At 50.9% G+C, this 15,106-nt stretch overlaps 2 protein-coding genes across 4 annotated transcripts in view; both read left to right on the top strand.

The window, feature by feature from the left end:
* Positions 1-2,397: 2,397 nt before the first annotated feature.
* LOC115031139 (syncytin-A) lies at positions 2,398-4,387 on the top strand. The gene has a single exon (XM_029478050.2). The coding sequence runs from the start codon at positions 2,398-2,400 to the stop codon at positions 4,249-4,251; it is 1,854 nt and encodes a 617-aa protein (XP_029333910.1). The 3' UTR covers positions 4,252-4,387.
* A 5,841-nt stretch (positions 4,388-10,228) lies between these two features.
* Clip2 (CAP-Gly domain containing linker protein 2) overlaps positions 10,229-15,106 on the top strand; it is a 64,145-nt gene continuing 59,267 nt past the window's right edge. Inside the window, exon 1 of one of the 3 annotated variants that reach the window (XM_029477823.2) lies at positions 10,229-10,566. The gene's annotated coding sequence lies outside the window, so the exon portion shown is untranslated. The remainder of the gene's footprint in view (positions 10,567-15,106) is intronic. The other 2 variants (XM_021162395.2, XM_021162396.2) reach the window with 2 other exon arrangements.

Raw genomic sequence — 15,106 nt, 5'->3', positions numbered from 1 at the left:
AAAGGCTCTCAGCATCTTTGTGCTGCCATCTTGGTCCTTCTTGTCAAGACCTTTGTACACTTACCTGGGCAGCCCCTCACACCCAAATGTCTACTCAGTTAACCTGGACAGTCTAACCCAGGGATGGTTGTCCTGGAAGTCACTCTGTAGACCAGGCTGGCCTCGAACTCAGAAATCCACCTGCCTCTGCCTCCCAAGTGCTAGGATTAAAGGTGTGCGCCACCACTGCCCGGCTTGTCCTCATATTTTTTTAGGGAGGATCCTATCCTGGCCTGATGAGTCTCAGCCTCACTCCAGTCCTTCAGATGGCTGGTCTCTACAACACATCTACTCTCTTTACTCTTCCGTGGCCAGGGATGCTGAGTATCTGCCTCTAAGGCTCAGATAACCTTTTCCCAAATCATGTATCTTGGCCCCATCCTAAACTTCTCTTCCCATGGTATTCCTCAAAGTTGCAAATCTGTAACCAAGGGCATCTTTCTCCTTTTCTGGGCCTAGCAGGTTACTTTTGTATCTGGATCTCCAACTTCAGAGTCTTTTTTTTTTTTTTTTTTTTTTTTTTTTTGGTTTTTCCAGACAGGATTTCTCTGTGTAGCCCTGGCTGTCCTGGAACTCACTTTGTAGACCAGGCTTGCCTCGAACTCAGAAATCCGCCGTCTCTGCCTCCCGAGTGCTGGGATTAAAGGCGTGCGCCACCATGCCCGGCTGCTGTAAAACTTTTTAAAAGATATTTTATTTTGTTATGTGCATGAGTGACTGGCACGTCTGTGTCATGTGCATGAAGTAGCCATGGGGTCCAGAAGAGGGCGCTAGATTCCCTGGAACTGGAGATACAGACATTTGCATGTCACCACGTGAATGCTGAGAATCAAACCTGGGTCCTCTGGAAGAGCAGCCAGTACTCTTAACCACCGAACCATCCTTCCATACTCAGCTCTAAAATTCTTAATCCATGCACTTTCCTTCCTATAGACTTTGGCCTCACAGGAGACCCCCACTCTTTGATCCCCCTGATTTCTCACTACATTCTTATAGTCACTTGGCAGACGTTCCTATTGCTGAGATCCACTAGTTGGTATATCCATAAGGGCTTTTTAAGGCTATGCCAATTGTCACAGGTTATGCCAATTGTCCTTAGAGTTTCAACACCTCTTACACCCCCATTCACCACATCACAGATGTGGGAAATATTGAAAAAAGAACCTGCCAACACTTAGTGAGGCCAGGCCACGCTCCCTCACTCCTGCCGCCGCCAACTCTCTGGGGCTAGCTCCCACGCCAGATTATCGCTCCTGCCGGGTCATCTCTAGGATGGGGTGCGGTTCCACGCATTGACCCATGCACCCCTGGTTAGCCATCTCAACACCTAATTACCTGGTAAGATTAAGACTCTTAAGCTTATAGTTAACCAATTAGATTTATGTAGTAATAATATCACATTTACAAGATGCCAATACAATAATTTCAGAGCCAGTTGATAAAACTTTAACCCAATTATTCTAACCTTTAGATAACACCAATGTCAGCCTCCATTCTCCCTCCTCCCTTCCAACGACCTCTCTATCTGTCCAAACTCTTAGCTCCGCCTCCCTTTTCCTGTCCAATCACAGGCCTGCCACTGCCCTAATGTGATTGGACAGAGAAAATTCTGCAACCTGTCACCACAAAGCAGGCAGAGCCCATTGCTCTGACCAGGACCCTGATACTACAGTACCGAAAGGTTGGTGTCTACACTGACTCCAAATACACACACCACATCCTCCACTCTCATGCCTGCCTTTAGCAAGAGAAGGGATCTCTTCCTTCACAAAATGACATCTATAATTGCAAATTAATCTACAAACTCAATCAGGTTATTAGCTTGCCTCTGGCAGCAGTAGCTATTCACTCATCTCTGGCAGCCATAGCTAACCACCAAAGTAGCCCAAGGCTACACCTAGGGGGCTCGACAGAAGTGACAGAAGCCGCCAGGCATGGTGGCGCACGCCTTTAATCCCAGCACTCGGGAGGCAGAGGCAGGCGGACTTCTGAGTTCGAGGCCAGCCTGGTCTACAGAGTGAGTTCAGGACAGCCAGGGCTATACAGAGAAACCCTGTCTCGAAAAACCAAAAAAAAAAAAAAAAAAAAAAGAAGTGACAGAAGCCAAGTTAAAGGGAATCTGCTGCTGGCTAAGTCAAAGCTCAAAAGTGGGGGCAGACCCTAACACTAAGACTAGCCCCCTGATGACCCTCCCCCTCTTTGTTTCTACTCTCCTAGGTCCAACCTCCAAAAGCATAACCGGCACAACCGGGCGCCTCCCTGACTTTCCGTCACTCCTGGATTGAGCGAAGCCTTGACTTTGGAACTCTCAGGACAGCATCTCTGCCTCCCACTACCGTGGGCCACTCCTGAAGAGCCATGGTTCATCCTTGGGTTTTCTGTCTCCTCCTGTTCCCTTGTTCCTCTGCCTACTCGGACAGCTGGATGCCCCTGGTAAACCTCACTCAACGCCTCCTCCGGGAGGCTAACTCTTCCTTCTCTTCCAACTGCTGGGTCTGCTTATCCATCCAAACCCAGCGCTCTCTAGCCATGCCAGCCCCACTAAGGACTTGGACAGAGACACCCATGAAACTTCGTATCATGTACTCAGCCCGGACCCTCTCCGGCCCATACCCTATCACCGACCTCGAGAGACGCCTCCAGAATTTCCAACCATTGACTCCTCACTCCTCTTTTGTCAACCCTGACCAGCGGGCCATTGCTTTCCTTCAGATCACCAGCGTGACAGGCATACTTCCGATACTTTCTCGGATCACCTCGGTGAGATACCCCAATGACCACGTCTATGAATCTGCCCAGCGCCCGATATGGGGATCACTCTCCACCCAGACGATCCTTACCTCCCAGGCCCCTCTCTGCATATCCCGCTTCTTCAAGAATTCAAACCATGCCACCTTCGTGGGCAAACTCCCTGACTCTCTTTGCAATCACACTTTTCAGCTCTCCCCCTCTGCCAACCACCAATCTATAGATCTGTCCTCCAGCTATGCATTCGCCCCATTAATGGCCATGCCAGGGTCTAAATGGAGAAACCCCTTACGCTTCTCAGGACCCCCTTCCCTGAACTCAGGGATGCCTCACCACTCTTGCCCGGTAGATGACATCCACTGCCACACCTACCCCACCACCCCCTGGAGGTCCTGTCCTTCCTTCCCGGCTAGCACCTGCTATAATCTCACCCTATTTGAGCCGGACAATTCGAGCCACCCTATTACCCTGTCTGTGGACACCACATACTTCAAGATTAAACTCCAGGGACACAAAGACCCCTATCCACTCTTTCAGTACCAGCCCCTCATGGGGGCAGCCCTCTCTGGACAATATTCAATCTGGGAATATGAACCCACTGTTAAGAAAAACGGCGGTATCACTCCAAATATCTTCTCCCACCTTGTCTCCTTAACATACTCCTTCTGCCTCAACTCCTCTGGTGTTTTCTTCCTCTGTGGAAACTCAACTTATGTCTGTCTCCCGGCCAATTGGTCTGGCGTCTGTACCCTTGTCTTCCAATACCCGGATATTGAACTCCTTCCCAACAACCAAACCATATCTGTCCCGCTTTTTGCTACAGTTCCCTCCTCTGTCCCCACTTCTCGCCGGAAGCGAGCCCTTCCTCTCCTTCCTCTACTCGCCGGCCTGGGCATTGCTTCTGCCCTGGGGTTAGGCATCGCCGGTATCACCACCTCAACAGTGTATTTCCAACAGCTTTCCAAGGCTCTCTCGGACAGCCTAGATGAAATAGCCACCTCCATCATCAGCCTCCAAGACCAAATAGACTCGCTGGCGGGTGTCGTTCTCCAAAACCGTAGAGCTCTGGACCTCATTGTGGCTGAGAGGGGGGGCACCTGCCTCTTTCTCCAGGAAGAGTGCTGCTTCTACATAAACCAGTCTGGGGTAGTCCGGCACGCGGCAAGGAAACTTCGAGAAAGGGCCTCGGAACTCGGCACAAGCTCGAGCTCTTGGATCCAGTGGCTGGGGCTAGGACCCTGGCTGCCCTCTTGGTTGACTTCCCTCATGGGCCTCATTCTCTTTATCCTGGTACTGCTGGTTTTCAGGCCTTGTCTTCTTAACTGCCTGACTCATTCTGTATCGCGGCGAATGAGTTCTTTCATTCACACCACCACCGAAGGACACGTGGACAAGATCCTTCTGCTTCGAGAGTCCCAGTACAAGAGACTTCCCCAAGAGCCCCCTGAGGAGGATGCCGTCTAGCAGGGAGGAGCTCGTGAACCATAACCGACTTCCACCTTGCCTCTATCTATGGATCTGTAGAAAAGAACACCCATTCGTGTTAGCCACAGCCTTGCCGCTTGGAAGAACTAATCCATTTTTGCTTAAATGGTGGTAGTTGCCCCCAAACCACAGTAATCGTTCTAGGCTTGTTTTTCTAGATGCCTGACACCCCATTGCCCCCTGATAATGGCTGGCCATTGGAGATGTTTATGATATTTATGATCACCTACACACTCCAGTCGTGGTGGTTCATGCCTCTTTGATCACGTCCGGCAACAGAAGCTTTTGACCCCACCCCACCCCACCTCCATCCCTTCAACTTTACTTCCCAATCAAGCGAGCTTTCTGGTTTCCCAGATCTGGAGTCCTTCCTTTCCAAGGTTTATCTCAGATTAAACCTGTCGTGTTGAAGAAGCTGCTTAAATCCTTGTTTGCCCCACCCCTGCCTTGGGCCTTGCAGCCACCACCCTGGGGGCTTCTGAACCAAAGGAACTTCTTCTCTGCAGCCAAGTGAGCAAAATAAGAAATTTCTAGAAAGCTAAATTTACTTAATTTACAAGCAACTCTATTATTTTGAGAGTGGGCTGTGATCTTACCTAATGCCACATGACCTTCCTGTTAGTGGGAGAATGTCCCCCATAGGCTCCAACGGTGGGATCCCGAGTCGTCGCCCCTCCCCCGTAGGCGTGGGGTGTAGCCATGATGGAGGAGGCGTGCCTCTGGAGGTGAGCTTTGAGAACATAGAGGAAGGTTACTCTGAGTTTACCATCTCGGCCTTGCGCTTGTGGTTCTGCTTCTGTTTCGTCTGCCATTTGCTGCATGCTTCCCCGCTGTCACAGACGCCCCTCTCCAGCACCAGAAAACAAGTCCTCCTGCTATATGTCGCTTTGGTCATGATGTTTTATCACAGCAATCAAAAAGTAGTACAGGGAGGGGCTGGTGAGATGGCTCAGTAGGTAAGAGCACCCGACTGCTCTTCCGAAGGTCCGAAGTTCAAATCCCAGCAACCACATGGTGGCTCACATCCACCCGTAATGAGATCTGATGCCCTCTTCTGGTGCATCTGAAGACAGCTCTACAGTGTACTTACATATAATAAATAAATAAATAAATAAATAATAAATAAATAAATAAATAAATAAATAAATCTTTAAAAAAAAAGTAGTACAGAGAGCAACAGCATGGATATTTTATCCAGCATTCTTTTTTTTTTTTTTTTAAATGAAATGTCCAGGTTGGACCTAAACTCACAGTGATGCTCCTGCCTCAGCTTCTTGAGTACTGGGAACACAGGAATGCATCACCACACTTAGCTCTAACTTTTATTTTTTATTTATTTTTTAGTGAGAGTCACAAACTGGTGACATTCCATCTGTCTCAGTCAGGGTTTCTATTCCTGTACAAACATCATGACCAGCCGGGCGTGGTGGCACAGGCCTTTAATCCCAGCACTTGGGAGGCAGAGGCAGGCGGATTTCTGAGTTCGAGGCCAGTCTGGTCTACAGAGTGAGTTCCAGGACAGCCAAGGCTACACAGAGAAACCCTGTCTCGAAAAACCAAAAAAAAAAAAAAAAAAAAAAAAAAAAAAAAAAAAAAACAAAAACAAAAACAAAAACAAAAACAAAAACAAAAAAACCCATCAAGGCCAAGAAGCAAGTTGGGGAGGAAAGGGTTTATTCAGCTCACACTTCCATGCTGCTGTTCATCACCAAAGGAAGTCAGGACTGGAACTCAAGCAGGTCAGGAAGCAGGAGCTGATGCAGAGGCCATGGAGGGATGTTTCTTATTGGCTTGCTTCCCCTGGCTTGCTCAGCCTGCTTTCTTATAGAACCCAGGACTACCAGCCCAGGGATGGTCCCACCCACAAGGGGCCCTGCTCCCCTTGATCACCAACTGAGAAAATGCCCCACATCTGGATCTCATGGAGGCATTTCCCCAAATGAAGCTCCTTTCTCTGTGATAACTCAAGCCTGTGTCAAGTTGACACACAAAACCAGCCAGCACACCATCTGTCTTTGCTGCTGTGTTTTGGGAGGAAATAGAAGGGCCTTAATGGCCTGAATTCCTAGAAGGGCCCAAAATGCTCAAAAGAGATGTCCTTTTACAGGGCTGGAGAAATAGGATCATGGTTAAGAGTGTTTGCTTGTCTGAGTTTGGTTCATAGCAACCGAGACTGGGTGGCTCACAGGGTCTGTAATTCAGGCTCCAGGGAATCCTGATCTCTTGTTTGACTCAGAGAAAACTGCACTTGGGTGTGGACACATACACATAATTAAAAATAAATCTTTAAACAGATGTCCCCTTAGGCTTGGTACTGTTCTTAGGACAGGGCTGGAAGAAGAAGACAGCGTAAGACCCCCTGTCGCCAGGCAAAGAGCTCACAGAGACCGTGAGTATGACACTACATTCCAGCACTCCGAGGTCGGAGGCTTCAGGCTGGAGAGTTTGAGGTCAGCCTGGGCTACATAAATGAGACCTTATCTCACAAAGCTGAAACTATTTACAGAGGGACAACTCTCAGGAAATCCAGAAGGCCGCAAGAAAAATCTCCCAAGACCTCAGAAGGCCAGGTCGGGTCAGCAGATAGCCGACAGAGCCCTGCGTCCTCGTGATGACGTCAGCTTCCCTTCTTCCATCAGCACTACTACTAACCAGAGGCATTGAAGCTCCGCTTCCTCCTGGGCAGGAAGAATCCCCGACCAGCCAAGTCCACCGCTCTGGAAGCAGCCGGGTGGTGGCCAGCTCAGCTGACGTCTCCATGGCGACGCCACGCCCACCCGGATGCAGAGGGCTTCCAGTTTCCACGGAAACAGCTTCTACTTACTTACTTGGAAACAGGGTTCCACTGTGTAGCTCCAACTGTCCAGAAACTCATTATGCAGACCAGGCTGGCCTTGAACTCACAGAGATCCTCCTGCATCTGTCCCCCAAGTGCTGGCTCCCTGGGGCACTATGCTCAGCTTAAAATAGCAATTCAGAGACTGGAAAAATATTCCACCAAAGAACTGGAGGTGACAGCTGGGAAGATGGCTTAGGGGTTAACAGTGCTTGCTGCTCTTGGCAGAGTACCCGAGTTCAGTTCCTAGCACCCACATCAGGAGGATAGATCGTTACAATCACCTGTAACTCCGGTTCCGGGGGAATTCTAAACTCTCCTTTGGCCTTGGGAGGTACCCCGACTCAAGTGCACATATTAACACAAAAGCACACACATAGACATAATTAAAATAATATCATCCATGTCAGACATGGTGGTGTGTGCCTGTAACTCCCAGCATTGAGGAGGCAGAGGCAGTCTAATGTCATGAGTTCAAGGCCAGCCTGGTGCATATAGTGGGTTCTAGGCCAGTCAGGGCTATATAGTGAGACTCTATTTCAATAAAATAAAATAAATCAGCTATTGTAGATGCCTTTAATCCCAGCACTTGGAAGGCAGAGACAGGCAGATCTCTGAGTTCGAGGCCAGCTTGGTCTACAGAGTGAGTTCCAGGACAACCAGGACTACACAGAGAAACCCAGTGTGGAAAAACAAATAAAAACGAAACAAAACAAAAAACAAACAGAAAAATCCTCAGAAAGATAGCTGGGGGAGAACTCAGTGCCAAAGCTCTTGCTTAGTTAGCATTCCAGAAGTCCTGGATTCCATTCCTGTCTCCACATACACACAAAATATCAAAATTATGGGCTAGGACCAGACATGATGGCACATGACTGGAATCTCAGCACTGGAAAGGCAAAGGCAAGTGGGTTTTGAGAACTAGACCAGAGGAAACTCAAAGCTAGCACTGGGTATATCAGACTCTGTCTCAAAAATAAATATAAGAAGGGACTGGGGATGTAGCACATGGATAGAGTGCTGGCCTAGAGTTCCCCAGCAAAAGCAGGGGCATGGTTGAGAAACCGAGTACCTGTCAGAAATCCCCCAGTAAGGGGAGGATTTCTCAGCTAGAACCAGCTTGCCAACAGCTAGGGCCAAAGGTCAGTCACCCTTTGAGGTTCTGCCCATGAGCGGCCAGCTGGGTCTCTTGGAGCTGATTCCAATAGCCCAAAGCAGGTGTTTAGCAGGGAGAGTCTTGGCGGGGTCCACCTGGGGGCACGTCAGTTGGGGGTTCCTTCTGTCTGCCTGCTGAGGGCACCAACGGAATGCTCAGGCGGCTCACATGGGGACAAATCCTTGTCCCAGTGACTCATGTAGCCTGGGCTATCCTCCAAATTATCATGTGGCCAAAGCTGGCCTTGAACTTAGGATCTTTCTTCCTCATCTCCTGCCGGGATTCTGAAAGAGCGTGTACAGTCTTTTTTTTTTTTTTTTAAAGATTTATTTATTTATTTATTTATTTATTTATTTATTATATGTAAGTACACTGTAGCTGTCTTCAGACAGCACCAGAAGAGGGCATCAGATCTCATTACGGGTGGTTGTGAGCCACCATGTGGTTGCTGGGATTTGAACTTCAGACCTTCAGAAGAGCAGTTGGGTGCCCTTACCCACTGAGCCATCTCACCAGCCCCAGTCTTTTATTTTTGAGACAGGGTTTCACTGTATACTCTTGGCTGGCATGGAACTTGTTATGCAGACCAGACTGGCTTCAAGCTACAGAGTGCGGCCTCTAACTTGCTGAAATTAAAGGCATGCACCACCACACCCAGCTGAAATGTATGCCCTTGACCACTGAGCCATCTCTCCAGCCCTCATCCTTTCTTTCTAAGACACACATTGAAGGGTTTACACACAGAGAACTATAATTGATGGTTGAAGTGTGAACTTTAACTCTTTTATTGTGGTATTAATTTTCCTTCTTTTTGAGACTATGTAGCCCTGGCTGGCCTGGAACTCTCTATGTAGACCAGGCTGGGCTTAAACTAATATAGATCAGTCTGTTACAGCGTCTCAAGTGCTGGGATTAAAGGCAGGTGCTACCATGGCCAGCTATTTCATTTTTCTGTTAGTGGAGATGGAACCTGGGGCTTCAGTAATGCTAAGCAGGTGCTCTACCCCTGAGCCCCGCCCCCAGCCCCTCCCTGGGGTTATCCTAGGTAGGTGCTCTACCGCTAAGCCAGGACCCAACCCAAGAGGTGGATTCGTTCCAGTCTGCCATGATTTAGCTCCTATTTCAACACTGAAGCTGTCCATCTAGCTACATAAAACTTGCTCTTTCTCGAACAACCCACTCTTTACTTTATATACGGTCCACTCCTGAGGAATTTGGCTCTTCTCACACGGACTCTCTTCACTGCAGAGTTCCTCTGGGCTGGCCTACTGTTGGCATCCGTGCACAACTACCTTTTTGTTCTGATGAACTAAAAAACACCCTGCCTCCTTTAAAGATGGGGAAACTGAGGTCCAGAGGTTAACGTACCACCACGCTGAGTGAGACCTTAAGGTTTTGGTTTTTTTTTTTTTTTTGAGACAGAGTCTCTCTGTGTAGCTCCGCTTGTCCTCCCGCTCAGCTTGCCTAGTGTCAGGTGGTACCCCTAAAGCTCTCTGGTCATTTGCATCATTCCCCTTCCTCGCCTCTTTGAACACAGTCCCTAAGTCAACCCTTGCGCGAAGCCTTCCAGATCCCAGCCCCGTCCCCTTACATTTCCAAGTGTCTCAGTCTCCTTATATGGAATATTTACATAAGCAATGAAGGGTTGAAACAGAAACTGGAACACACATAAGTGCCTAGGGCTGAAGGGCCTGTGAGTGAAATCTATTCCCAAGGTTCAAGTCAGCTGTAGATGGTCTAGATGGGGAAGACCAGGTTCCTAAGACTTCTCTGCCCGCCCGCTCCCCAGTTTTTGCGCGTCACTGTTGCCTGAGAACCCGGAGACCAGGATTGTGGGGACCGCCCCCAACCTTCCCCCCACCCCCCTGCGCTCCGGGCCCCGCCTTCCTGCGCCCGCCGCTACGCCGGCCCCTTTTGTTCGCTCTCTGGCCGCTGAGCTCTCCTGGCGCTCGGCATCTCTCGGCTGGGCTCGGCTCACCTTGGCAGGGCTCCACCGGGCTCCGCTCCGCTCGGCTTCTCTCGCCTCCGCCCCGTTTGGCTCGGATCTTCCCGGCTCGGCCCCGCTCGGCTGGACTCGGCTCGGCTCCGCCTCAGGGCGCGCAGGCAGCGGCCGGGCTTACTGGATCGGCCCCTCCCTCTATCCCCTTCTGGACGTAGATCCTGTGCGAGGCCCGGACTCCGAGCGCGGAGACCCGGTTAGGGTAGTGGTGTGAGGGGACCGGCGCAGCATCCTCGTTCCCGGGACGCGCGGACCAAGAGGAGGCGAGGGGTGTCGGGTCCTGGTCGCTGCTGGAGCTCCAAGGTAGGCGCCGCTCTGGGGACGCGCGCGATGGGGGCGCGCGGGCAACAAAGGACGCAGAGTCGCGGGGGGCGGCGGCACCCTATCCTGGAAAGAAAAGGGGGTGCTATCACCAAGCCATTGTCGCCGCGTGGGCAAGGACAGCGGACAGGGTCGCTGCCGCTGGTGGGCGTGGGCGGGGTGAACCCCAACTTCCTTAACCCAGATCGCTGCTGGGGTTGGGGGCGCCCCTGGATTGCACGTCCAGATGGTGCAAACATCCTTAGCCTGGGATTCGGGTGTTTTTGTTGGCGTCCTCTTTCCAAGAGCGGGTCCAGGCAGCTGGACAAGCTGCAGAGCTCTTGGGGAAGGCTCACACAGGCTCTGTGGGGGCACAGCCTGGTGGGCGCGGCCATCAGCTCTCATCTTCAGACCTGGCATCTGGGATGAGACACGGAGGCCCCCGCCCCGCCACCTGGGGTCGCCTGGTTGGTGCCCTTAGCAAAACTTGATTGGAGAGCCTGGGTTGGCAGAGGATAGGGTAAGGGGGAGGCCCAGGCAGGGTGGCTTTCCGCAGGGTTGCCCCCCCAAGCTGGCGCTGGTAGCTGGTGAGGCAGCAGATTTTTTTCCCTCCCCCCAGGGAGGGGCAGTGGCGACGCAGGATGCAGGGCTGAGCCTCCAGGGCTAGCCCGCGTGGATCCTCAGGCGGGGCCTGTGTGTTTGTCCCGGACTCATTGGGCTTTGCCACGCGTGCCTTCTCCCGATCCTGGCCCAAGCCTGGAAAGGTCGTTGCAGAGGAACACCTTAGGGGTAGAGGAATCACAATCCAGCCTCTGAGATCCCGCTCCTGTCTTCTGGACTACAAATGGGCAGGGGCCTGGAGGGTTGTGGAGCTAGGAATTGGCCTTAATCTTGAAGGGTGCCCAGACAGAGGACGCCGGGGGTGGGGCTGGCCTAAGGCTGTGCTCTGAGGAGCTAGAGAGCACCACGTGGGGCCACCTTCCCTTTGCTGTGAGCCAGAGGCCTCTCCCCATCAGTTGTAAATGTAAACAATGAGTCCTTCATTCATAAGGTCGCTGTCACCTGGATTGGCACCACCAGGGGCTGGCAGGTACACAGAACCAGAGCTACGTTGCCCAGCACAGCACAGCCTAACCTGATGCCGGGCAAGTGGAGAAGCCAGGAGCTCCCAAGAGGCACAGCTGGAGGGTGGGGCAGACCCTGAGACCATCGCCTTGCCCAAGGCTGCTTTTTACCTAGTCGATGGCTCCCACAAGAGCTTCCAGACAAGAGGCATTCTGGCTTAGATGGGCAGAGAAAGATTTAGGTTACTGGGGCGTGAAGTTAAAGGCAGAGCTTGTTCGCCAGTAGGTGCCCACTTAGCGCAGGACCCGTGGGTTTCAGCAGTGCGAGCGGAGGCTCCAGGATGAGGAGGTTGGAAATAGAGGAGCCCCAACAGCAGAAGAACCTTGGAGGAGTACACAGATACATACTCTTCTAACCTGGGCACTTAGGTGGGAAGGGCCTACGCAGAGCCCCCAAACTCCCAGCAAAAACACACATCCCAAGGAGCAGGAGTTCAGAAGTTGGAGTTGGCCAAAGTGAGTTCAAATCCTTGCTCTGCTACTTGCATTGCTGTGTGGCTTTGGATCTCTTTTTCCCCATCAGTAAGATGCGAGTAGTTAGGGGATTTGCCTTTTAGGGCTTTTGAGAAACTCATGTGCCCTAGGACAGAGTTTTTGTGACTTTACTTATGTGTATATTTGGTGGCATGGGGAATTGAACCTAAGACCTCATAGCTTCTCTGGCTGAGAGATGCCCCTATCCTCTTACTGGGCAGGGGCTCTACCACTGAGCCACACCCCCAGCCCTCACTGGGGGATTCTAGGCAGGGACTTTACCACTAAGCTACACCCCAGCCCCTCATTGGAGGATTCTAGGCAGGGGCTCTACCACTGAGCCACAGCCCTGGAGGATTCTCCATTGAGCTACATTCTCAGTTGATTTTTTTTTTTTTTTTTTTTTTTTTGGCTACAGGAAGTGGCTCTCAGCCTGGGGCAGGAGACTTATCCCCTGCTCTGGCTGCCCTTTACCTTCACAGAGCTTAGCCTCTCAGTCCCACCCCAGGGCCTGCTCTTTTCTATCTCCCTTCCTGCTTCCTGCTTTCCTTCATTGATAGCACAGCCATTGTCCTCTTATCCCTAAGTTTTCCTTGTCCCCACCTGGAAGGCAGGCTCTGTGTGACTTTCAGCCCCTCTCTGGTCAGTAACTGCCAGCTTCTCTGTTTATCCGCCTTCACTTCCTCTGCTGCTTTGCCTGGAGGAGAGACTGCACTTGTCACCCAGTAGTCGCTCTTGGGAGAATTTATGCCCTTACACAGGTTTTTAAAAAAAACACATTTTAAGTGCTTTCTCTGGGCTAGGAATGTTTGGCTCTAACTCCCCCAACCCTCTTTTGAGACAGGATCTCACTATGTAGTCCTAGCTGGCTTGGAACTTACTATGTAGCCCAGGCTGGCCTTGAACTCACAGATAACTGTTTGCTTAGTGTTGGGACTAACAACGTACGCTACCATGCCCAGTGGTTCTGACTTTGTAAATAAATGTATTCATTTTTTTTTTTTTTTCGAGACAGGGTTTCTCTGTATAGCCCTGGCTGTCCTGGAACTCACTCTGTAGACCAGGCTGGCCTTAAACTCAGAAATCCGCCTGCCTCTGCCTCCCAAGTGCTGGGATTAAAGGCGTGTGCCACCACGGCCGGCTTTTTGCATTATTTTTATCTTTGTGAGCATCTGTGGGGCTGTCTGGCATGTGGGTGCAGGTGCATGGAGACCAGGAGAGGGTATGAGATACCCTGGCATAGTTACAGACTGGTGTGAGCTGCCTGAGGTGGCTGCTGGAAATGAACCTGGGTCCCAATCCCCGAGCTAGCTCTCCAGCCCTTACTTGTTTGTTGGAGACAGAGTCTCCTATATCTTACACAGCACTGGCCTTGAACTTCTGCTCGTCCGGCCCACATTTCCCAACAGTTAGGGTGGCAGGTGTGTGCTACCTCTCCAGGTTTCGTTGGGGATAGATTTGGGGTTCAGACATGTTAGGCAGGCACTAATGAACCACAGAACTTCCTCTGCTTTTGGGTTTTAGACAAGGTCTCCTTGTAGCCCAGGCTGGTCTCAGAGTCACTCTGTAGCCCAGGCTAGCCTTAGAGTGATTCTATAGCCTAGGCTGGTCATCCTGCCTGTACCTCTAGAGTTCTGGGATGACAGGTAGACACCACTGTGTGCTTTGTCCATGCATTGGTTAAGTACTTACTGTGTGCCTAAGGGACACACCGTCTTTTGCAAAGTCAAGGTCTGTTTCTCTAAAGCATAATTACAGTCGTACTTACTGCCGACACTGCAGTAGTACAAAGTCTAATCGCTGTCTGGCCTTTGGAGCCCACACAATTGCCTAGGCTTTGCATTCCATGGAACTGGCTCCTCTCTTCCCTCCCCCTCCCCCTCTTCCCCTCCCGCTCCCCTCCCTCTTCCCTTCTTCTCTCTCCCTCCCCCTCCCCCTCCCCCTTTCTCTCCCTCACTCTCATCAGCTGGCCAGACTCTGTATGCCTCCACTAAGGTCACCTCAGTTCTCTTTATAAGCTGTAAATATCAAGCATCCTCTGTTGAGCCCAGCTGTCTGGAAGGAACACCGAATCAGAAGAGGGCCCTTTAATAACCCTGTCCTTGGGAGTTTCTGTTGTTTTGAGACAGGGATCTCATGTAGCACACAGGCTGGCTTCAAACCTGTTGCATAGTGGAGGCTAGCCTCAACTTCTGCTTGTCCTTTCCAAGTCCTGGGATTACAGGTGTGTGATTCCACAGTTAGCATGAATGCATGCACGCGTGAGTGCGTGTGTATGTGTGTACATTGCAAGCATTTGGGCGGACATGAGCGTGTAGAGGCTAGGGGTTAGCTCTGTCTTCCTCAGTCACTGTCCGTTTTGTTCCATGTGGGTGTGGATGCGTGTGTGTATGCGTGGGTGCATACGGAAGTCAGAGGACAACTTGCTGGGATCCATTTTCTGTTTCTGTCCTATGGATACCTGGGATTAAAGTCAGATGACCAGACTTGGTGGCAAGGCCCTTTACCCACTAAGCCATCCTCCTGGCCCTTCACCTTAATTTTTGAGACAGGATATCTCACTTAACCTAGACCTCACTGACTTGATGAGGCTGGCTAACTATCAAGCCCCAGGGCTCCTCCTGTCTCCATCTCTCTCTTGCTGCAATTACAGGCACACGCTGCTTTTTGACATGGGTGATGGGGCTCTGAACTCTAGTCCTCAAGTTTGTATGGCAAGCAGTTTACTAAGGGAACCCTCTCTATAGCCCCACTGTGCCTGGTCTTCTTTGTCCCGGGGAATCAGAGCCTCATTCAGTTAAGTAAAGGGAGACTTCAGTTACATTTATTTAAATGTCCTTATGGTGTGTGTGTGTGTGTGTGTGTGTGTGTGTGTGTGTGTGCATGTGCACTCCCACATACTATGGCGTACTTGTGAAGGTCATGGAACAACTTTTGGGAGTTGT

The sequence above is a fragment of the Mus caroli genome, unplaced genomic scaffold (assembly GCF_978045245.1).
Source record: "Mus caroli unplaced genomic scaffold, Mus_caroli_1 scaffold_4, whole genome shotgun sequence".
Lineage (NCBI taxonomy): Eukaryota > Metazoa > Chordata > Mammalia > Rodentia > Muridae > Mus > Mus caroli.
The sequence above is the reverse complement of the archived record's forward strand: the minus strand, read 5'-3'. Positions and strand labels throughout refer to the sequence as shown.